The sequence below is a fragment of the Cricetulus griseus genome, chromosome 5, assembly GCF_003668045.3.
Source record: "Cricetulus griseus strain 17A/GY chromosome 5, alternate assembly CriGri-PICRH-1.0, whole genome shotgun sequence".
In the NCBI taxonomy this organism is placed as follows: Eukaryota; Metazoa; Chordata; class Mammalia; order Rodentia; family Cricetidae; genus Cricetulus; species Cricetulus griseus.
In genome coordinates this window covers 182,891,158-182,915,685 of record NC_048598.1, presented here as the reverse complement: position 1 = coordinate 182,915,685, position 24,528 = coordinate 182,891,158, and the positions used below count along the sequence as shown (strand labels likewise).

The 24,528-nt window shown below is 43.7% G+C and overlaps 1 protein-coding gene across 2 annotated transcripts in view; it reads left to right on the top strand.

The window, feature by feature from the left end:
• Positions 1 to 19,521, top strand: part of Rcor1 (REST corepressor 1) — a 78,324-nt gene extending 58,803 nt beyond the window's left edge. For both annotated transcript variants that reach the window (XM_027416623.2, XM_035445368.1), the window contains 8 exons: positions 1,462 to 1,623; positions 2,797 to 2,915; positions 4,011 to 4,089; positions 6,442 to 6,636; positions 12,632 to 12,709; positions 12,916 to 12,973; positions 13,938 to 14,167; positions 15,513 to 19,521. In XM_027416623.2, coding sequence (XP_027272424.1) covers positions 1,462 to 1,623; positions 2,797 to 2,915; positions 4,011 to 4,089; positions 6,442 to 6,636; positions 12,632 to 12,709; positions 12,916 to 12,973; positions 13,938 to 14,167; positions 15,513 to 15,554 — 963 coding nt within the window. In that variant the 3' untranslated portion in view covers positions 15,555 to 19,521. The remainder of the gene's footprint in view (positions 1 to 1,461; positions 1,624 to 2,796; positions 2,916 to 4,010; positions 4,090 to 6,441; positions 6,637 to 12,631; positions 12,710 to 12,915; positions 12,974 to 13,937; positions 14,168 to 15,512) is intronic.
• Positions 19,522 to 24,528: the final 5,007 nt, after the last annotated feature.

Below are 24,528 nucleotides of genomic sequence, written 5' to 3'. Positions count from 1 at the left end.
GAGATTTTTGAGGGGCCGGGGAGGTTAGAACCTCCTGAAGTTGATTGAGTCATCTAAAAACAACTCAACATACTCAACATATGCAAGAGATCACCAATAAGGTTATCATATTTGTCATCAGGAATTTTGGAGCCCCAAAGACAGTGATCTGATGTATTTGAAGAGGTAAAAAAAAGAACAAAAGCTTTGAACCAAGAATTGTCTGTTTAGGTTAGATAGATACCCAGCCCGGGGGAGGATGTGCATGTTCCCTGGGCAGGGTTACAGAAGAAAGAAAAGAGGAAAAAGAGGGCTGGTGAGATGGCTCTGGTGAGTAAGGGCACTTGCCACCAGGTCTCATGATCCCACATGCATGAACTTGCACACACATGAATTTGCATGTGCACGCACAGCAAAATAAAGTTTTTAATTAAAACACAGATTTAATAGGGGGGGGGGGTTCAGCCTTTCCTCTCCACTAAGTGTGTTCTTCAAGAAGGCGATAGGAGCCCTGCAGGAGAGACAGAAGGACACTGGGTAGTAGAGCCAGGTGGAGGAATGAGACTAGAATCAAGGTAACAAGCTGGGTAAAGCCACTATCAGTATTTCTATCTTAGTGTTTGTAACTCTGAAGTTTTCCATAGAGTCTAAATGATTCATTTAAAACAAAGTTAGCTTCCCTTTTTTTGGCATACGTATAGAAAGATAGAATTCTGTGATATCTGCAATGGAAAGGGATGGAATGGCTGTAAAAGAAGCTCAGTTTTTGTGTTTTGTTGAAACTATTTGTATATAAATTCAAATCCAAATCTCACTTTAGAAGGCTGACTGTGATCCCTGTGGCAGCCAAAAGGAATAGCTAGAAATCTGTGGTACCAGCACTTGGGAGAGTAAGTCAGAAGGATTGAGAGTTTGAAGCAAGCATAGACTTCATAGGGAGACCCTATATTTTTTGTTTGTTTGCTTGCTTTTCGAGACACGGTGTCTCTGTGGCTTTGGAGACTGTCCTGGAACTAGTTCTTGTAGACCAGGCTGGTCTTGAACTCACAGAGATCCGCCTGCCTCTGCCTCTGCCTCTGCCTCTGTCTTCTGAGTGCTGGGATTAAAGGTGTGTGCCACTACTGCCTGGCAAGGGAGACCCTATCTTGAAGGACACTTTTTTGAGGCACTCACTCAGAGTAGTCAGACTCTTAGGCAGTTGGTTGCTGGGCCTGGAACAGAGGAGGCAGAGGACAGAGAGCTGCTGCAGGTGGGGTTTTTTCCACAAGATGATAAGTCTTGGGCATGTGCTCTTAGCTGTATGCTAAGAAGTGCTTGGAGTGATAGGCTAGAGGTACATGTATCTTAACTGATGCCTGTTTTTCAGTGTCTGTGAGATAAGTGTTTTCTAGATTGTCTGGCATAAAACATGCTGAGCTCACTCCTGTTTTAATGTTTCATTTATGTGTTTGTTCTAAAATTTTGCCGATAACATTTTTCTAGGCTCTTGGGATGCTCTTCTGGCATAAGCATAATATTGAAAAATCACTGGCCGATTTGCCCAACTTTACCCCCTTTCCAGATGAGTGGACTGTAGAAGATAAAGTCTTATTTGAACAAGCCTTTAGCTTTCATGGGAAAACTTTTCATAGAATCCAGCAAATGGTGAGTAGCTTTATTTGTTCTTCTTTATTTTTGCTTCTTATATCTCACAGTATATGTTGTGAGACAGGGTTATCATCAACTTCAAACAGCTCATTTATTTGTTTATTTGTGAGTATTTTGCTTCCATGTATGTCTGTGTACCAGTTGTGTGTCTGGTGCTTACCAAGACCAGAAGAGGGCATCATATCCCTGGACCAGGAATTACAAATGCCTGTGAGCTGACATGTGGGTGCTGGGAATTGAACCCAGGGTCTTTTGGAAAAGCAGCTTGTTCTTAACCACTGAGCTAACCTCTCCAGCCCCAAGTATTCTCTTTTGAATAAAGTTCCTGTAGAAAAAGTAGCGTACTAAAAAACTGTTCGGTGGTTCAGTGGTTCCAGTACAGAAGCATTCTCTACTCTGAGCTTATGGTCTACACCTCCACACCATCCCCCAACCCTATAGCTACAGGCTACACCAGCAGAAAGGATCTTTGAGGATTGTTTTTGAAGGAATATTTCAAATCCTTGTCTGTCTGTGCAAAGTTTGCTTAATTTTTACTCTCTAGAAAGCTATTGGTCCATTACTGATCTGCAGAGTGTTTTAGGACTACACAGAGACTCGCAAAACTAAAGGAAAAACAAGCTAATTGTTTTTGTCATTCTAACTCTGTATGGGCTTTTCATTCTTCATGGTTGACAGACAGATGCATAAAAATATTCAATATTGAAAGCTTAAAATCCTTTGTGAAGCTCCACAACTTCAGTTCTGAATGGTTGCTCTGAGTATAAGTTGATTGAGTTGTGGGCTCTTTGAGTCGCGTTAATTTCAATGTGTGATTTTTTTTTTTAGTTACAACTTTATTATAATAAAGTTTAAGGTAAATTTTTAAAAAGGACAATGCATTTTGTGAGGAGTCTCCCCCCCACACACATAAATTTTATTTTGTTTTGTTTTCAAGACAGGGTTCCTCTGTAGCTCTGGCTGTCCTGGAACTCACCATGTAGACGAGGCTGGTCTAGAAATTCACCTACCTCTGCCTCCCGAGTACTGGGATTAAAGATGTGTGAGCCACCATTGCCTGGCTTCCATACATTTTAAAATATAGACAAATGGTCCTCATGAAATATGTCTTGGCACATTTGATTGGCAAAAACTAGCTTCACATCTACACAAATTGTGTTTTGCATTTAGCTTCCTGATAAATCCATAGCAAGTTTGGTGAAGTTTTACTACTCTTGGAAGAAAACAAGAACTAAAACCAGCGTGATGGATCGTCATGCAAGGAAGCAGAAACGGGAGCGGGAAGAGAGGTGAGCATGCTGCTAGGGTTTCCTCTGAACATTGGTTCTAAGAGCTGATGGGCCCAGAGGAAAGCCAGTGTGAGAGACAGCGGACACCAGAGTCCCCCTATAATCTGTTCTACAGTCAGGGAGCTTCAACATCTTCCTTCCTTCCTTCCTTCCTTCCTTCCTTCCTTCCTTCCTTCCTTCCTTCCTTCCTTCCTCCCTCTTAAAGTGACACCTCCTAAGTAAAAGGGATTTTATTGTTTCATGGGTCATAATTTATTGAGTATGATAACAAAAAAGTCATTTGACATGTGTTTATGTTCATGTTGCTTTACAAAGAAGAAAAATAATTCATATTTTTCTATCAGTTACCTTGTTGCTGTAACAAAAGCAGCTCAAAAAGAGGTCAGTCATGGGAGCATACACATCATGGGAGAACTCTCTCCCGCTCCTTGCCTCCCTCCCTGTCCTTGCAGTGGTAGGAGGCTGAATCTAGCCCTTTACACATTGCTAGGACTCTACCCCTGAGCCTGCCTCCCAGTCTGAATATTCATTTTCAGGATAATTCATTACACTCTAGTGAGGAAGGTTGTGTCTTACCTCTTGCTTCCTCAGTTTATGTGCAGTAGAGAGCAGGGGAAATGGGCGGTGGCCTGGGAGGGGGTGGGGTTCCCATGGGAAGGAATCCTGAGACACAGTACGGAGTTGGTTTGTTTCGGCCCCCCACCCCCATAGGTTTCACTAGGCAAATTAGGATAGTTGCCTGACTTCTGAGATACGGACTCAGTTGTCTGATTTTTAAATATGGAGGTCCTTACTACCTCAGGCAAAAGCATTGAGAACTACTGCCATGAAAGAACTACAAAGTTGGAATTCTATTAAAAAAAATGTTTATCCTAGCATTCTGTAGATGTATAGAACTATTTTAGACTAAATTGTTTTGTTTGGTTTGGTTTCTCTGTGTAGCCTGGCTATCCTGGAACTCAAGAGGTCTGCCTGCCTGTCTCCCAAGTGCTGGAATCAAAGGCGTATACCACCTGGCCTGGCTATTTGTTTGGTTTTTATGTGAAACAGAGTTAACACAGGGTAACCTTTCAGTAATTTGTTCTTATCTTTCAGTGAGGATGAACTGGAAGAAACAAATGGAAGTAACCCCATTGACATTGAGATTGATCCAAACAAGGAAAGCAAAAAGGAGGTATTTTTCTCCCTAACATTTGTAGGCAGTAAATGTCATTACTAGTTTGACCAGTAACTCCTGCCTTTTGTACAGTGTAGTGTATTAAGTGCTGAGTCCAAAGGTTCAGATGGAACCAGCTTTGCCTCATAGAATCTAAAATGGTGTTTGTCTGTAGTCACATGGAAAGAAGCCCTTAGGGAAAGTCCATGTCCACTGGTCTTCTGTAAGAGAATGGTGGCAGGACTGCTCAGCTCCTCAGTTGTTATGACTGCCACTGTCCAGGATCTGCTTGGGAAGGCCTGTGAAGTGACTCGAGTGACCCAGGAAGCTGCCAGCATTTGGGCAGGAGCTGATTACTCAGAAACAGGACAGGTATCTCAGCTCTCTGTCCTGTAATGGTGGGAGTGGTTATTTTAAGCTTAGAAGAACAAAAGGCTCTGGGCTAAATTGTAAAATTATAGCAATGTTACATGCTTTTTATAACAAAATAGGCAAAAAGAAGGGAGTTAAAGTGATGACAGAATCATCACCCTATCACCCGTAGTCGTTATTAGACCTTGGTAAGTTTTTTTGGTTTTTCAAGACAGGGTTCCTCTGTGTAGCTTTGGAGCCTGTCCTGGAACTCACTCTGTAGACTAGCCTGGCTTCCAAATCACAGAGATCCACCTGCCTCCTGAGTGCTGGGATTAAATGCATGCACTACCACCTTGGTAGCTTTTGAGACAGTTTTCTCTGTAAAATATAATGCCCATATGTATACATAATTCAGAATTTTTAGTTAGATAGTAAAGTGATACTTTAATGAAATTTTTGAAACTTTTTTTTAAATATACTCATATACATAGTCATTTATTACTCCATTATATGAACCTTCCATGCTACTGTGAACAATACTGGTCACATTTCTAAATATTTTATACTGTTTTTCCATTAAAGTAATTCTGAAAGTTGAATTATTGCCCCAAGGTATCTGTGTGGTGCGTATGTATTATAGCCTCTTTAAGTAGACTCACCAAGGTGGGTTAGTCCTCTTTATCTCTGAATGACACTCCTCAGTGTCACAGAAGTGCCTCAGTGACATAGCCCTGGGGCTAATGGACTTTGTTTGGAGAGTGAAGTGTACCTGGAATTTTGCTCTGTTTTGGTTTATTGCTATTTATTAGGTTTTTCATAACACATTTTAAATGAACAAGCTTGACTTTGTCATTTTTTTTGTAATTCTTTTTTATATGGCACAAGTTCTGACTGAAAAAAGTAGATTAAATGTTATTAAAACACACATGACCAATAGGTAATCTTTATGAAATAACATAATGCTACACAGACTATAATTTTCCTACTGTTATTTATTACCACATATTTAATGAATTTCTGTTACCATCATTGTTTCATTATCTTTTTATTTTAGTCTTTTAAAGTATAAAGCATAAGGTTTTCTGAAATGTTCAGCTTTATCCTTGAATGGTTGTTTTTTGTTTTTGTTTTTTGAGACAAGGTTGGGCCCAGTCTTAATATGTGCCTCAGACTAACCTTGAGCTCCTTCCTCTTGCCTCCCAAATGCTGGAATTGCAAATATTTCCCCGCCATACCCAACTTAAAACCTTATATTTAAGTAAATGGTTGTCAGGTAGTCCTTTTGTTGCCAAGCTCTTGTATTTTTATCCCTGAAAGTTTTGATATTAGAGAAAGCATTAAAAAATTAGCCCAGTGATTTTTTTTTAAATGAGAGCACATTTGTAGGAAAAATTATATATATCACTCCAAAAGCTAAATGTTGCCCAAGAAGAAGTGATGTATGAAATGCCTTTCTTTCTTTCTTTCTTTCTTTCTTTCTTTCTTTCTTTTTTTTTTTTTTTTTTTTTTTTGGTTTTTTGGAGACAGGGTTTCTCTGTGTGGCTTTGGAGCCTGTCCTGGCACTCGCTCTGGAGACCAGGCTGGCCTCGAACTCAGAGATCCTCCTGCCTCTGCCTCCCGAGTGCTGGGATTAAAGGCGTGCGCCACTACCACCTGGCCCGAAGTTTATATTTCTTAATGGAAAGATTTACAGACCCCTCTACCTCATCCCCCCACATCCAGCAAAGGTGATCTGTGCCATGCAGTCTGCCTTGCTGGAGATAAAATGACTCACTTATCTGCATGTCATATAGACAACTACAGGGTCACAAAGCTCATAAGAGATGGAACGCAGTTGTTTTTATGAGAGGCCTGAAGAAGTAGAATAGAAAAGTTGCTGTTGAAGAAGAGTGTTCTGTGAAGTGTTAGGTGCGTAGATAGGAATGAGGGATGGATGTTTTAGACACATGCTTACTACTATCCCCTTGACGTTTTTTTGTTTTTTGATTTCATTTACCAAATATGTGTATCATGCAGGTGCCCCCTACTGAGACAGTTCCTCAGGTCAAAAAAGAAAAGCATAGTACACAAGCTAAAAATAGAGCAAAAAGGAAACCTCCAAAAGGAATGTTTCTTTCCCAAGAAGATGTGGAAGCTGTGTCTGCTAATGCTACTGCTGCAACTACGGTGCTGAGACAGCTGGACATGGAGCTGGTCTCCATCAAACGACAGGTACCGGCCCGCCCGCTGCGCTGAGAGCCAGCTCGCACAACAGAATGTCCTCATTGCTTACCCAGGCCTGCCAGTCATACGGCTGTCAGGAGAATATTATTTCTCTTGTTAAAATATCATCTATTTCTTAGTTTTGGGGGTGGTGAGTATGAGTGGTATGTGAAAGCCAGGAGGCAGCTTTGTGGCGTTGAGTCTTTGCTTCCTGCCTTTCTTTTCATGGAGTTTAGGATTGAACTCAGGTTGCCAGGCTTATACCATCAACAAGAACATTCTGTCTCTAAGGAATTGGGCAGAAGATCTTGGGTATTGCCCTTTCCCTCTAAAAATTACCTTTAAATTGGGCTATTTTATAGATAGAAATGCATATGGCTGTTTATATGTTAAAATAATTGCTTTGTCTGTGTATTTGTGTGTATGCTCTAGTGATTTTATGTCAACCCACTCAAGTAACTGGACCAGGAAGTACCCCCTTTACCACTATTCCCCTCAAGCTTCTGAAGCTCCATTTATGCTCCTTGTTCTGAGCCACCTCCCAGGACAGGCCACTATTCTAATTTGTTTGGGGATTTTTGTTTGGTTTTGTTTTTTGGTTTTTTTTTTGTTTGTTTGTTTGTTTTTTGTTGCTTGCTTTTTTGGGGTTTTCTATTTTGTTTTGAAACAGGGTTTCTCTATGTAGACCAGTCTGGCCTCGAACTCAGAGATCCACCTGCCTCTTCCTCCTGAGTACTGGGATTAAAGGTTTATGCCACCACTGCCTCACTAGGTTGTTGTGCCACTTAACCTTGGTTTGGTTTATTTGTTTGTTTTGGTGTTTTTTGGTATTTTGTCTCTCTCCTCCCCCCAACTGAGGACTGGACCCAGGGAAGTACTAGGCAAGCACTCACCACTGAGCTAAACCACCAAGCCCCACTATTCTGAACATAAGAGGTCTGGGCTGAGGCTTGTAGTGTGGTTAGTGGTAGAGCACTTATTCAACATGTGGGAAGCCTTCAGTGTGGTTTCCACCACCATCAAAAGAACCCTCATAGATTGTTTCAGTCTACTTTTTTATATTATCAAAAAATAAACATAAGAAAATGTTTATTTTTATGGCTTTCTCTCAGTGTGTGAAATGTGCCTGTGTTTTATAAAGCAGTTACTTTTGATCTATTCTTTCTGTTTGCTATGGAAATAGTCTAACTAGCAATACATTATACTATGTTAGACATTTGTTGTTGTTTTTATCTGAGGCCATTACAGAAACTATTACCATGAGTGTTATGTATATGGTGTATTATGCACGTGTCTCTGTTGGATCCCCTAAGAGTAGAACTGACAGGTCGTCATATGTTCAGGTTTTCTCAGAGTAGTCTTGTCAGTGGATATGTATTTTGGTTGTACCATGCCAGCATTTCCCACCTATGTGCATTTTGGACTAACCCGTGTGTTCCAGGTGCAGCCTCCCTCGCCTCTCTCACCAGGCACCACCTCCACCCCACTGATGGTTCCAGCAGGAGCTCTGCATTGTTGACAACAGTTGTCTTTAAATTGTGGCCTTTCTCTAGTGCTTTGTGATGAGGTCTCCTTGGGCTTTGTTGGCATTGCTTACCTTGTTTTTTATTGGTTGACCCTTGGGCTGTCCTCTTTTTGTGGAATGTCTGCCCAGTCTTTGTCCTGGTTTTCTACTGGATTGAGCTCTTTTATTTGTTTGTTTGTTTGTTTGTTTATTAGTTCTAGTTAGGGAACAGGCTTGTTTCACATGTAAGTCCCTTCTCCCTCTCCCTCCCCTCACCCCCATCCCTCCTCCCCACCCCCACCTACCCCCACCCATCCACCCCACCACTCCCCAGGCAGGGTAGGGCCCTCAATGGGGGCTCTGCAAAGTCCACCAAATCTTCCTGTGCTGGTCCTGGGCCCTTCCCCATTGTGTTCTTTTGTTTGTGTTATTTGACAAGTGGCCTCAAGCTCACTGTGTTCCTGCCCCACGGCCCCCCACCCCCCACCCTCGTCTCTGTCTGTCTGTCTGTCTGTCTGTCTGTCTCTCTCTCTCTCTCTCTCTTCTCTCTCTCTCTCTTCTCTCTGTGTGGTGTGTTGTGTGTGTGTTGTGTGTGTGTGTGTGTAATTCCTTATGGAATGTTCTTTACCAGATTGTGAATTCCTTTCCACCTGTCTCATTAGATCACTTATCACTCTGTCCTGCCCCCATTCCCTTAATGGCTTTCTCTGAAATTCTCAATCTTTCCTCTCAGATTAGTAGGTTTTAAATCCTGGTCAGAACTCTCTCCAGGGGCTGGAGAGATGGCTCAGGGTTAAGAGCACCTTATTCTTCCATAGATCCTGAGTTTGATTCCCAGTGTCCACAGGGTAGCTACCAACACCTGTAACTCCAGGGGAACCCAGGGAATCCAGGGAATCTTTGACCTACACAGACATCAGGCGTGCACCCTGGTGCACATATATGCAGGCCAAACACCTATACTCATAAAATAAGAATAAATTTTTTTTTTTTTTCAAGACAGGGTTTCTCTGTGTAGCCCAGACTGTCCTGGAGCTCACTCTGTAAATCAGGCTGGCCTTGAATTCACAGAGATCCATCTGCCTCTGCATCCTGATTGATAGAATTTAAGAGATGAGCCACCACTGCCTGGCAAATAAATCTTTTTTTAAAACAACCTTTCCCCCAGGTAGTGAAGATGTTGAGTATCATTTTAGCATCTTTGATTCGGCTTTTGTATTTTGATCTCCAGTCCTATAGATGTTTTCCTGGGTGTGGTATTACATGTAAATATGGGCATCTCTTTTCACCAAGTACTCTTTACTGAAAAAAGTACTTTAACTGGGGTGCAGTGAGACCTTTGTTTAAAAACAGACCTTCTGATTTTGTGTTCTTCACAAACGCATAGTGCTCTGATGTCTTGTGCTTTATAAATTTGTGTGTGTAGCAAGCAGTAAAGTCTCCCAGATCTTAATTGTTCTTGGCCCTTTGTATTTCTTTATCAAATTGATATCATTTCTTCAATTTTCAGGGGAAAAAGTTCTACTGGAATTTTGATTGAGATTTTGTTGATAGCTATCAAATTAATATCTTTATTATATTTTCTGATGAGTTAATATAGTATTTCCCTTCCCCTATGCATAATTTTTTGTGTTGTATCATTTTTTGATGTGCAAGGCTTGGAATTACTTCAAGATACTTGGTACATTTTGGGTGTTGTTGTAATAGTGTTTTGGTGGGAGTTGTACCTGAGACCTCACATTGGCAAGTTCTTTACCATATAGCCAGTTCATGGATATTATTTTTGAATTTATGGTTATTTGTGTCTGCTATGTAGAAAGGGCTCATTACTGTAATCTGATTACATAGTGGCATTTAAGTGGAAAAGTCAGCCTCGAAATTTACAGTGGGTCTTTCTTTAGGGTTTCTCTCTTCCCCTTCCTTTTTCTTCTTCTCTTCCCCCTTCTTCTCCCACCTCTTGATGAGTTAAGACTGAGTGATAGGAAACCAGCAGTCTAAAGGTGGTCAGACCTTCTGGTGGTCTCCAGAAGGGTGGAACTGATGGGTCTGCCTTTCCTTTGGTTTAAGGAGGCACAGGACAGGGGGCCAAGCATCCATTTGGAGTCAGGACGGCTCTGTAGCCTGCTGCCAGCACAAGGAGATTGATTCTGGAGGCTGGTCCTTGCAGATCTGCCGGGGTTGCTGTGGCAGAGCGTTGTCAGTGGAAGACCCAGTGGTAAGGGGAGAAGAGGCTCTCTTCTGTTACTGATTGTGGCATCAAAGAACATTCTTTGGTTTTTCTCAGCAGGGTCAAGGACGAGTGTTTTTAATTTGAAATAATTACGCGGGTTGGCAATTTTGTAGAGGGAGGGCTTAGAGCCTATCATGATAGTAGGAGGCAGGTGCTTAGTTGCTCTTCTAGAGTTAAAATGACAGTCACAGGGATGGTGACTTTGCTGGTATAGCAAGGAAATACTCACCTCAGAGACAGAAAACCTGATTAACACCATTTCAAGGAGCCCCTCTGTCAGATCTCAGAGTTGCTATTGTAAGTTCTTTGTCCAGGGAAACTTAGGGATCCAGTTTGTGTTTTAGTATCTCTCTTCTGAGAGTCTCAGCTTTTTTTCTGTTGCCTTCTGTGAAAGCTGAAGAAGCCATTTTGTAATACTGGAAGCTGTATTCAGGGCAGTAAGAAAAGGAAATGGAGGCAGAGAAACAAAGGCCTCTTACCAGAAGCCCCAGACTGCTACTTGCCTTTTCAGGAACAGGGCAACTTTGAAGACAGTGAGAACTGAGCTCGAAGTATTTGCTTCCTCAGCTTGTGGCAGGAGATCTTCTCTGAGTGGAGGAGTGGTCTCACAGGAAAGAGGGGTCGCTGTGAACAAGATAAAGTAGAAACAAATGGTATTTTCCCAGGCTAGCCATATGGGCTACTTTACTTCTTTTTCTTTAAATGTCACACACAGCCTTATCCTGATTTTTATTTAGTTTCCTTACCAGTTGGCAAAATGTTGACAGCTAACCTGATTTAGTCCCCCCCCACACCCCCCACCCCTTTTAAGATTTAGTTATTTATTTATTACCTATGCAGTGTTCTGCCTGCAGGCCAGAAGAGGGCACCAGATCTCATTATAAATGGTTGTGAGCCATCATGTGGTTGCTGGGAAATTGAACTCAGGACCTTTGGAAGATCAGCAAGTGCATCTAACCTCTGAGCCATCTCTCCAGTCCATAACCTGTTTTATTCTGACTCCCAAATACTAGATTCCACCTCTCCACCCATCTCTGCTGGTTTTTCTGAAAACAAGGTTTACTCTCTCTGTCAGGCTGTCCTCCAACTTAGTCCCGGACTTTTGAGTCTAAGGCAAGATTGCCGAAAGTTTGGAACCAGCCTGAGCTACAGGGTAAGACCCTGTCTCAAACAAAACAACCCACTCTATAAGCACTTGACAGAAATGGAGTTTTAAAAGATTATATAGGAACCAGAGGTGGAAGTGCACGCCTTTATTTCCTAGCACGCAAGAGGCTCAGGCAGGCAGATCTCTGAGTTTGGGGCTGTTTAAGAAGCCAGATGGAGGCTGACAAGGTGACTCCGGGGAGGGTGCTTGCCACCTGAACCAGAGCAGCCCACATGACAGAAGGAGAGAACCAGCCGCACTGAGTTGTCTCCTGCTCACTCACGCACATGCCATAATAACTTTTAAAAAACAGGGTAGTAAGCAGAGCCTGATGACATAGGCCCGTAAGTACCACTATTCAGGAAGCTGAGTTAGGAAGATAACATGTTCAAGGCCAGTCTAGGGTACACTGTAAATTCCAATTTAGCTTAGGCAACTCAACAAGACTCTTGTCTTAAAAGTAAAATAGGGCTGCGTGCATGTGTGCTTTTTCACATTAGTGGTAGAATAAGGTCCTGTGCCAATCTCTGGGACAGGAGGAAGGGTGTACCTTGCCTTTCCTATTCCAAACCCTCTCTTTAAATGTTTAAATGTTCCTTTGCAGATAAGATTTCCGTGTGTGTGTGTGTGTGTGTGTGTGTGTGTGTGTGTGTGTGTGTGTGTGTGTGTGTGTGTGTGTGATATCTGCTGCTCCTGAATATCTTTGATGTTTTATTTATCAAAATCAACCTGTTCTTTCCTTAGCTTTCTTACTGCTTCTGTGTTTTTTAAAAATAAAACGTTCTAAAAGCCAGAGTTCTATCCCATCATACAATGTGTAAATGCCCCATCCTTGGAGTTCCAGGACAAGGCTATACCTGTTATCTGTTTTATTCTCATATCTGTGGGAAAATTAAATAACATGGCTTAATTTTTTGTCATTCTCTCTGTCTCTCTGTCTCTCTCATAAAGAGAAAAGCCAGGTATGCTGAATCAAGCAAAAATACAGGAAAAAGGATAATTTGTAAAAAGACAACGATGCTACACTTGGTCGGTTAGGCTTATGGGAATTTTTCCATTTTCCCCATCAAAGATGTCTTTTCTAGCTCTCTATTTTTAAAATGGAACTCTTTTTCTCTCTTAGATTCAGAACATTAAGCAGACAAACAGTGCTCTTAAAGAAAAGCTTGATGGTGGAATAGAACCTTACCGACTTCCAGAGGTAGGATTATATTTATCTCAGAATTAGGGCTGAGTTTATGTGCATGAAATTCTGGTATCTGTGTAGTATATGCCTTGTTTTGGAAAGATAGAGACAGAATTTTTGGACCCTAGTCTTTATCAAAATCCAGATACGAATAAAAGTTCATTAAGCTTCCATAAAAAGCATGTGTATGTAATAAGTTGACAATCCATTTGCATATCTAGGTCATTCAGAAATGCAATGCACGATGGACTACGGAAGAACAGCTTCTCGCCGTGCAAGGTATGCGGGAGCTCTCCTTAGCACCTGGGAACTGTGATAGTGTTCTATCACTTCACTTGTGTGGAGATTACAGTGTCATAGCCTTGTCTTTCTCCTATGCGTGTGTACTTGTTATTGAGGATTGACCCCGGGCTATGCTAAGCAGATGCTGTACCCCTGTGTGAGGCATCCTCCACCCATGTTATTTTTGGTTTTTCTGTGTAGCCCTGGCTGTCCTGGAACTTGCTCTGTAGACCAGGCTGGCCTCCAGTTCACATAGATCCACCTGCCTCTGCCTCCCACGTCCCGGGATTAAAGGCGTGTGCCACCACCTGACACTGAGTATTAGCATTTTAAGACAGGAAGTGTTTCTTAAATTTAGGATTCTGAAAAGCCAAAGCAGAATGTCCACAGCCACGAGGCTCTTGATAGAAACCTCAGCAACTTGCATGATAATGACATGCTTTAAGAAAGGTTTCTAGTGGACAGGGTTTTACTAAATTTTTATGCTGTTGTCTGTAAGCTATTGATAAAAGTGACTGCCATGCTTTTTTTTCTACTGCTGTAACGCACTAATATAGTGTCTGTGGTTAAAACCTCTGTGGTATGTCACTAGCATCAGTTGGGTTTTTATTGTTTCTGTGTGCATGTGTGGTTTTGGTTTTTTGGGTAGGTTTCAAGGATGAAGGTCAGGTCATCAGCAAGTGTTTTATCCATTCAGCCATCTCACCAACCAGAGTTGTGATTTTCAAGGATGGTTAAGAGCACTGGCTGCTCTTTCAGAGAACCAGGGTTGGATTCCCAGGACCCATATGGCAGGCAGCTCATAACCATTTATTTGTATCTCTAGTTTCAGAAGATCTAACAACTTCTTCTGACCCCTGCAGGATACATGTGGGGAGAACTTTGACACACACAAAAATGAATACAAATGTTTTCTCTTATTCTAAAATTGACTTTAGATAATATTCTCTTCTGTCCTTAGCCATCAGGAAATATGGGCGAGATTTTCAGGCAATCTCTGATGTGATTGGGAACAAGTCAGTCGTTCAGGTGAAAAACTTTTTTGTAAATTACCGGCGTCGCTTCAACATAGATGAAGTTTTACAAGAATGGGAAGCAGAACATGGTAAAGATGAGACCAATGGGCCCAGTAACCAGAAACCTGTCAAGTCCCCTGATAGCTCCGTCAAGATCCCTGAGGAAGAAGATGAGGTAAATCTGGAAGGGGGTCTCCCTGAGGCCATGCTTGGGGCTGCTGAAATGTCTTATCATTTAGTCACTCAGCAGCTGTCCTGCAGACACTGTAACTCCATCCTGGCTTCCCTCCACACTCGTCGTAAAAGCCATCATCAGGATCTGCTGGGTTGTATCCTACGACTCAGGCAGGTCTCACGTGTTAGCCATTGCTAGGGACTGCTGACCTTCTGGATGAGTCTGCATGCCTTTAGGAGCTCTTAAGGGATGTCCAGAAGCCGCCTTTCAGCTTTTGATGCTGTCTGGGCCTGGCTAGCTTAAGCTAGTAAAGACAGTTCTGGTCCTGTGTTTTCTGGAATTTTTGTGGCAATGACTGGCATTATGATTTTGGAGGTAGTGACACTGATTTCATCAGAGCTGTCAGTTAGGAGGGAAATGGCTCAGCCTAGAGACAGATCTCTCCACTTCCTGTGTTAGGATTGCTTACCAGCTGCCTCTGCCCGCCCCAGAAGTGGGGTGTTACCCTGTACACTTAGAAGATGTGCATGAGGCAAGGCTAGGCAGTCATTACCAATCTAAATTTGTTCACTAGTAACTTAAGGATTGATTTACCTTTCTGAGGAAATCCACTTTCTTGGTCTGCCTTAAACCAGTCACAGGTGATTTGGAGTTGATTAGCTTGTATTGTTGGTTTCACCTTTGCTCTGGGCTCTGGCCTAGAGAGCACACTAATGAGTACCTCCAAAGAAAGCAAGGTTACGTCTGTGCAGGGCCTCACGGTGCTTCCCTCTGTAAGGAAAGCATTGCATCATGGCAACTTTGAGAACTGAATTCTTGAGCACTTGCTCTGAGAACAGCACTTGCTCTGTAACCTGTGTACAGAATCTACACATTTCCAGTGTGAGCAGCAATCTCAAGTTATCCTGGTATAGGGCCAGTCTGAAGGCCATGGAACATAGAACATGTAAGCAAAATGAGGTAATTTCACCCTTAGCAGTAAGTTTTGCCTAAGTGTTAACTGCTCCTTTAGAAACACATTAACTTCTCTGATGCCCTGGGAGGCACTGAAGAGTTAGAGGCAAGGAGTGGGTGTGGTTATTACTAGGCATAGCTGAGCAGCCCTGTTTTCCAGCTGTCTTATCTAACCTAGTGGAGAAAGTATTGGTATTGTGTACCTCTACAGATAGGGATGCTCAGAAAGAGAAAGAAAGACAGTGGAAGGTGGGTCAGCATCCCTGCCCTGGGAGTGTAATGCTTGTCCTATAGTGCAGGCCTGTTGAGTGCACGCCATCTCTCCCTGGTGGAGCCCGCCAAAGCTGTGCTGGTGGCTGGTCTCACTCCTTTCTTCCTTTCTCTCCTTCAGGCTGCTTCTGTCCTCGACGTAAGATATGCATCTGCCTCATGAAAACTGCTGGTAGCTTTGAACACTTGGTATGGACGACATGTTATCCAGATATCAGGTATTACAAGACATCACCTAGCCATCTGCATCACATCTCTGTGGACAAGCAGCTATTACCAAAAAAGGCATACACTTCCAGTCCTGTGCTACATCTGCCTTAATTCTTTGCTCGTTCCTCCATGTTGGCACGACTTCCCAGAGAGCTCCGTTGCATCTCATTCTGCCTAAGGGCTGGGGGACCTACGGCCTGCACACCCCTTGAGTCTGGGACCTACCCTCCAGTTGGCTCCCCTGAGCCCCATCAGTGGCAGCTCTCCCAGTCAACAGCTTCAGAACAGGTAGTCTTGAAAGGCCCAGCTCTGTTCCTGCATGACCTGCAATTTCTACTTTGTGCATAGTGTAATTCCAGAAGGCCTAGTAGGCCTTCTAGAGAATTTCTCCCCTTCTCTGGGGCAGCCACCTAAGTAATATCATGCTTCTTTGGAAATCACAGCCCATTGGCAGACCACATCATAACCTTTATCTTACCAAGCTCCTTGATATAACTCCTGTTTCCCTAAACAGAGGGCGAAATTATGGTTTATGAATCAGGTGGCCCCTCTCCCCTTTCTCTCTCCCCTAACTCTTTCCCTTTTCTCCCTTCCAAGCTCATTTGCAGCAACTGTCCTTGACATTGTAGCTTAATGGGAACGTGGACCTCAATGCTTTCTTTCTGCCTTCAGCCTTCAGCATTGGAATCCCAGGATGTGGGTACTTCCCATCTCCTCTTGATTCCCCAACTACCACTATCATCACCCAACTCTGAGAGATTTGGTTCATATCACTGTACCTGGTGCTTGTACATTTGGAATTGGTGCCTTCTCCTTCTGGCAACCATGTTATCAGTCGCTTTTCTGTTCAAGTGTCTTATTTAATGTTTATTGCTTGCCAAAGATGACATCATCGAGGTGTAGCAGATGGGGAGAGCCTCTGCAGATTTGACTTGAAACGTCAGGTCGGCTCAGGAGAGGACATGAGGGAAGCTAAGGATGGTTTTCTAGAAGCTGCAAACCATTAGCGCTCCTCCTCTTGGTGTGCCTGGCCATCGGATGTCACTCCATGTGTTCTTTTGTGTCATTTGTGTACTGGTATGATCACACATACACCGTCCCCTCTCTTTTAGCAGCAGATAGGACAGAAAAGTGATGGATGTGTTGCTTAGTGAGACCAACATGAAAAGAAGCAATCTACAGAGTGGTATGTGATGCCATCTGTTTAGACTGGGAACAAGCAAAGATTTCTAATAAATGTTCTGAAACTTCACAGTCACTTTTACCAGACTGTGGCCCTGCAGGGGGTTGAGGAGCAGCCGGTCAGACTGCGTTCTAGCACCCATGGCCAGTTGAGACTGCACTAACCATGTGGAAATATCTTTTGTTGTTGTTTGCAGTGTTTGAATATTTTTTCTGCTTTCAATACCAAAAAGAAAAAAAAAAAGTAGATGCTTTAAGGTATGAACGGAGTTCTTAAGAATTTAAAATATGCAATTAAAATTCGATGTTTTGACTCCTAAGCACCTTCCCTTTTTTTTTTTTTTTTTTAAATTAATCTTTTAAAGTTAGCTGATGTTCTCTTTAGAAAGAGGTTCAGCTATAGAAATCTAGATTGGGGGTGGGGTGTACATTCTTTTTGAGAGTTCTGAAGAAAGGTCATTCCAAAGGAGAGCATAGAGGGACTTTCTTCATCTGTTCCACACCAGGTGCCCATTGATTAAGAGTCTGTGGAGCAGTGCAAGGCACAGCCCACTGTCCCTGTGTAGGGATGGGTGACAGAGTAACCCTAGTGAGGAGTCAGCTTTTCTTTTGCATTTTTATCATAAACCTGCTGTGTAACAGAAAGGGGAAAGAAAACATGATGGGGTCAGAGGTCAGCCCGCACTTTTGCCTATCACTCATAGGGACACTAAGGCGCCTGATACCGCCTAGCCTTTTGCATGAGTGAGCAGAAGCAGTGTGGGTGGCTGCTACAATGGCTTTCTCACTCCACCAGTGGCTCTGTGTCTGTCTTTGTGCCCAGGCTACTTTTCTTAAAATTTGCTCCCTCTCGGCAGTGCTTAGACTTGATCACCTTGGCCAGTGTGATGGGCAGAGCAGTAATGCCAGGCACCAGGCTCATTTTGTACTGTCCTTTCCTGGTTCCAAGCAGCCGTGACAAGTCCTGTGTCAGAGTGATTATGATCAGAGAGAGTAGCTGATTTTAGCTTTTTCTCCAAGGGAAAGAGAGAGGCATACCATTTTCATTTGACAAGAAGGGAAAGTGGTCTTTGCCTGGCTGCTGTTGGAATAGTCTTCATGTTTTAAGCGTTTCATAACACAGTCTGCAGTGATGTAAATCCAAGAAATCACTCAGCTTTCAAAGCTGAGGGCTCTGGTCTTGAACTGTGACTGTTCAACATGTCAAAAATTAAGTGCATCAGCAGGTTAGGTTTGGACATGATGCCTGCTTCTGATGGAATGTCACTTAAGCTTTGTGTTCTTAAAAATTATCAATGTGAATGTTATAATTATATATTTTTGTGGGAAAATCTTCTAAATATAAGTTATTGTGCAAAATATAGTATCATGGACACAAATAATAGTCTAACTTTTAGTTTAGAGATCCCTAAAGATATAAACTGTATTGCATATGCATTAAAAGTTTGTTTTATTTAATTTTATGTAGACATGTAAAGTGTTTAGGTAATTCTTTTCGCTTATCCACTTAAACACCCTGTTACTTGAATATTGTGTTGACTGGTCAGCAGCAGTGACCAGTTCTGTAACATAGCTCTTCAGCTGGGGTCCCCATGTCTCAGTTGTGCTGATGGATCGATCAGCTTTGTGTCACAGTTAGGTGCTGTGTCAGCAGGAGCAGAGGTCCGTGTAGCACTCCCACGCCTCTTTGTTTGTCAAGACAGCTCCCTAAAGGTAGTTTCTGACAGTTTTTATAAGACCCACCCGATGATGGCCACAACCTTAATCAAAACAAAAACAAAAACAAAAGCCGAGAAAACTTACTGTGGACTAACTAAGCAGTTGTTTTCTGTTTATATAGTTTCCTCAGTAGTACACACCACTCTGAGTGAGTTCATTGTCACTTTAAATTACAACTATACCCTGCTTTTATCTTTCTAAATATCAGATGTACTATTGGTATAATTGCACACCAAAAATCGCCCAACAGTGCATTACACTACCTGGATCCCTGCTTCCATGTAAGCAAAGGAGAGACAGAACAGAGCCCGTCTTTCTCTCATGTCTATCCTGTTTGTACACCTAGTGACCCAGGATTCAAGTTTTTAGTATCAAGTCAACTTTGCCTCAGGTTGACTAAAGGCAGGTAGATCACCTGCGCCTAATGGCCGACCGTGTGCAACGCTCCTCCCGCCACTCCCTCTTCGCAGCTTCTCCTCACTGTAGTGAAGCACAATTGCAGGAACGCTGCAGTTCAGAAGGAAGGTCAGTAGAGTCTATGCATGCTGTAAAATAATGAGTGTTTACAGTCACCTTCTCTAAAATGAAAATTTATACTGGAGTGGATAGCATTCCATTATGTAGACTTAAAACTTTGCTAAGTGCTTTTTAGATTGCTTAAAATTTTTTCAAGATTTTAAAAGATGTATAAGGTTAAGTTTGCAAATATAACGGAAATGCTGTATATCTTTTGGAGTGATAAAATCCATGTTAAAATTTTAAAGAAAATATGTTGTAATAATGCTGTTGTAAGTAATATTTCCATGTCTCTCTTTGCTTGTTTTCTAGTTCAGCACAGTCATTGTGGTGAATGTCCATAGCATTATAACTGCTTAGCCATTGAATTATAACATTTGTTAGTGGAGATTGGGAAATTTATTTGTGAAATTCTGCAGAATTCATTTTTCTATTTCCAATATTTGCTGAAGTTAAATGAAAATTTTCAAGCCATTGATGTAATAAAATATGAAACAAAACAATTTTCTGCATCCCCATGTTTATTTGCTACAGAGTTGGGGTATTTTTCTCCCCTTCCAAGAAGGCCTTGGATTTCTGGTGGTGTTATTGCCCCAGTATTTTAGACCCTGTGAGACAGACAGCTGGGGGTGGGGGAGGCTATTGCTCTTAGCTTTTAGATCAACCAGAATATTCTGATAATATTGTGTGTGGTTACTGGGCATCAAAGTATAGTGTATACTTCATAAAGTTTTTGGTGCTGCGGTCTTAAGAATAGAGGTTGGGTGAGAGGAGGTTTCCTCATTGACAGTCTTTGTTTTGTCAGCTTGACCAGGCTTTGCCTGGGTCCTAGAGGCTGCGCTCTGCATAGTCCCTGGTCTAAGACCATGAAGGGGCAGCAAAGCATAACCACATCTGGTTCAGTACCTGAGCAGTGTGAGGAGTACTGGCAGCCTCTGTGGCCTTCCCTTTCCTGGCTAGAATAATGCATTAGTGAGCTTTCTCTGCATTCATAAATGCCTTCGGTAAATTAACTTATGTAGAAAGGGTTATTGGCACACAATTGTGAAGGTTTTTACCCATGACCATTTGCCATCAAATTTTTTGACAGTGTCATACTGTGTAGCCTGTTGGACCTCTTATCTCGAGTGGTAAGAGCAGGTAGCACACCATGGAAAGGATGTGGCAGATCAAAGCTGTTCATTTCCTGTCCAAGCCGGGGCCACAAAGAACAAACAGGAAGACCAAAGGCCAGCACTCCCATAATCCCCCATAAGCTCCCTAGTCCCCAGTGACCTAAAGACTTTGGCTAGGTCCCACATTTCAAAGGTTCCCTCACTTCCTGCCAGTTCCAAGTTGGGGCCAATGCCTTTATTTAACAAACAAGCCCTTGGGTAGCACGTGGTCTCTATACTGCAGCAGGTAGCTACTACAGGAGTCTTAAGGTTCAAAGCCTGCATTGCAGTAAGTGGATGGCTGACTCTGCATCAGCTAGAAGATTACATAAGAGTGAGAGGGCCCACCCAGCAGCCTCAGCACCAACAGCCTAGAAGAACAGAAGGAAAAAGTCCAGGGGTAGCAGTGAGCCCATGGCTCAGAGCCAGTGCTGCAGGAGCTCCTGGCAGGAAGGGCAGAGCAAGTTTGTGTCTGTAGAGCCTGTCCTGAGAAGATGCCATGTGTTGAGGGGAATCTGAAAGCTGCATCCCAGAGACAAGATAAGGCTCCAAGACTGTTTGTGGTGGCCAGGGGGACAAAACAAGAGGGAGCAAGTGTAAAGATTAGAACCTGGAGCTTCTTGGCAGGAGATGGAGCTAAAAGCAAACAGGCAAGGGGAAATGGCAGGGAAGATCCTAGCCACGGACCACTCTCCTGTTGCACATAACCATGTGTGCTAGGACAGTTACGCAGAGGGGCTGTTTAAGCTTGATTTCTATTGACTTAGAAGACTAGCTTGAGTAGGAAGGACTCTTAGAGCCTGGCATAGATGTACATAAACTTCATGTAAGCCCTGCAGGCCATGGGTCCCCAAATCAAAGACATGAAGGTGTCAGGTCCAGGGCATTTCCTCCAGTCTAAACATAAAAGGCAACATAAAAACATAAAACATAAAAGAGGTAACTACAAGGTCACCTCTTGCTTCTTGTGAGACTGGCACTTGCTTGTAGCCCAGACTTCAGGGAAGTATGGCTACAGCACTACTGTGTAGGAGGCCACAGGGAATTCTCCAGAGCTCCAGGACCGCCTAAAAGTAGGAGTTATGTCTTTAAAGCAGTGTCTGGTTGTGCTGTGTGGAAATGAGAGCAGTATTGAAGAAAGGGCTAGGGGTTGCCCCTGGCTGCTGGCCCACAGGCTCCGTGCTCTATGTACTTAATCTAGTAGCCAGCTTCCTAGGAGGCGCTGGCTTTGATGCCAGCCCAAGCAGTCAGATTTCTTGCCCCAGCAGAGTCCATACCATACCTATCTGCACTCCATTGACTTCACACGTAGGCTGTCAAGACTCACTCATGGAGGAATCTCAGTTTAGTCTCTGCTCCTGAGCTGTGTGTCCTTTCTCCCTGTCCCACAAGTGGGAGTAGAGCTGTACACCTTGAGCAGCCCCTGGCCTTTCTCTCCTCTTTGAGCCTCTCTTCCCCTCTTCCCGCCTGTGAGGTTATTAGCGCCTGTAGATCATATGCTTGGGCATCGCTCACCAATACCTCTTTGAGCTGCTTACTTCAGTGAGTGACACTTGGTGTCTGATCCCCAAACTAGAAACCCTGACATTGGCCACCTGCAATTGCTGCCACCATTGCCACCTCAGGCATCTGCTCGCTGGAGCTAATGCCCTGGCCAAACTCATCAGTACCTACCTAGTCCCCAGCATTGCTCTTTTCTCTTTCCTCATCCATCCCATCATAGTCAGGAACCTTTCCTTTATTCTATGTGTATGGGTGTTTGTTTGAACACCAGAAGAGGGCTTTAGATTCCATGCTACTACAGTCAAAGACAGTTGTGAGCAGTCATGTAGGTGCTGGGAATTGAACCAAGAACTTCTGTAAGAAAAACCAGTGCTCTTAACCACTGAACCATCTCTTTCAGCCCCAGTCGGGAACCTTTCAACATGAGGCAAGCAGATAGATCTCTGTGAGTTCGAGGCCAGCTTGGTCTACAGAGCCAGTTCTAAGACAGGCTCCAAGGCAACACAGAAAAACAAAAGGAAAAACTAAAGGCTAGGTGGGATATGGCTAAGTGACAAGGCCTTGCCTGGTGTATACAAGGTTCTGGGCTCCCCTAACATCACACACGCACGCACGCACGCACGCACGTACATTATTTTAATCAGTTTCTCAATCGCCACAGATGGAAGTTCCTCACAGCACCTTAACTGCCCAGTTCCCTGTGACCAGTTCTCTCCAGCCCTCAGTCTGTGCAGCAGACATGTTTGCTATCCCTCCTTTGTAGAAGGGGAAACCAAGACTTAGAAAAGCATGTCTCACTGCATTTTCAGCCAATGAATGCCAATCTTAGGATAAGACATGCCCTACTCCACAGACACGCACTCTTACAGACTCTGCTGTTCTACCTGAGCCCTGTGTCATGAAGTCTTGTGATCTTGGTCACTCTTTTAATCATTCCAAGCCCTTCTCTTCATCTGCCTGAATAAGAGGCCCTCAGGGTGTGTGTGTGTGTGTGTGTGTGTGTGTGTGTGTGTGTGTGTGTGCGCGCGCGCGCGCGCGCGTGCACTGAAGACTTGCTGTTTGTTCAGATTGGTAAAAACCCAACAAAACATTCTATCCACCATGTCGCCCCTCCCGTAACTCAGGGCTACTTTAAGGGAGCTCCCTACTGCACTTTCCACACTGGGCGTTTCAGTCAGGTCCTTGAGATACTCTGATGAAGCTGTAGAGGTCATCCTCTCAGTCCTTGGTTCCTAAGGGTAAGTGCTGCCTCCTCTGTGGCCCAAGGTTGCCTGATGATCATCAGTCCATCAACTATGAGGCTGGAGTCTGTACCCATCCTGGCTGCTGTCTCCTCTGGTGACATTTCTCGATCCATCTTTTAAGTAAGATCACCCTGGTTATGACTCCCCATGGGATCCCTTCCCATTATGTGTGCCTTGTGTTTTTCCCTGTTAGTGTGTTTTATTGTTTGCTGGAAGATCTGGTGCAGACTACTTGGGGAGAAAAATAGGCTTATTTCCCTTAGAATTTTGAAGGCTGAAAGTGCAATGGCACTTTCAGCACAGCAAAGGTTGAGGAGAGGTCCTGTGGGCTACACCCTGTCAAGATGATTGGCCGTGACAAGAATGTGTAAAAGATTGAGATACCAGGGAGAAGCAAAACATCCTAGGTGCAGACTCACGACAGACGACTCAGGATCCACAAGAGCCACCTTACTCTCTAAGGGCAAAACCTCCATTGACCGGAGGACCTGGACTGACCTCCATTGGAAGAATTCATCATCTCCCATGCTTCTACAGTGGGCTCCAGTTTCCCATACACAAACTCTAAACTGGGTCAGAGTTGCTTAGTCAGTGGGACCTTCACAGGCATGGCAAAGGAACTGGGCTCTCCTCCTGCTGCTGCTAACTCTACCATCTTGTACAGAAGTTTAAGACAACCTGCTAAAGTGTCTTTCAAGGCCATCAACCACCAGACCTGTGCACAAAGCCACCCGAGGTCACGGGACCGTGAGAAGGCCACATAAGTGACCTTGGAAAGACCAGCACAAGGTATGTGTGGACAAACCCTCCCAGGTGAGAGCACTGGCCCTAGGGACAGTGGCTTCTGGTAACAGCTATTGTCTTTTGGTATAGCTTGTCATATAGTAACGTGACTGACAGTTGGAGAGGGTGGGGCAAAATTCAGGCTGCAGAAAAGGGTTATGCACTTTAGTTTTGGAGCTTGGGGTGCTGCCTGTGTGTGCCCTCAGACATGGGGTCCCAGGTCCCTTTTCAGAATTAGGTTTAGCCTAGTGTGTGGAAAGTGTAAATCCCTACCTCTGACATTAGGTCACCACTCTGCCTCCCTAAGGCGTAACCTAGAGTCCCCCATAAGACAACCACTGCTTAGAAGTACTAGCTACTCCTTGGGACCACACCTGTGACATCCAAGTCCAGGTGTGAATGACCAGCCAGCGGGTGGAGAGAGACTCTGCCAGCCCTCCAAGGTTGCATCTAAAGTTGAAGTGCTTCCCCACCTTGGGCAACAGCGTTTTCTTGCTGTGTGACACGCGGTTCCCGCCGCCGCCCATCTGCATGACCCTCCTGACCAAATGCCAGATACATCTGCTGGGGTCTCCAACATTAGACTGGGATCAAAAGAGAAGCGGGTTCAGCGGGTTTCCAGTCATAATGAGAATGGACCCTGGGCTAATTTCACAGAGGTGTGGGTAGTCAGCATGCTCTAACAGCCCTTACAGGTGCCCGTGGGCAACAGGGAGGGTGGGCTTCCTGACCTGCAGGTACTCCTGAGCTCAGGTCAGTCATTTACGATGTTAAAGCAGTTTCCTTGAGATATTTCTGCAGCCCGAATGGCAGCACCTGTATGGTA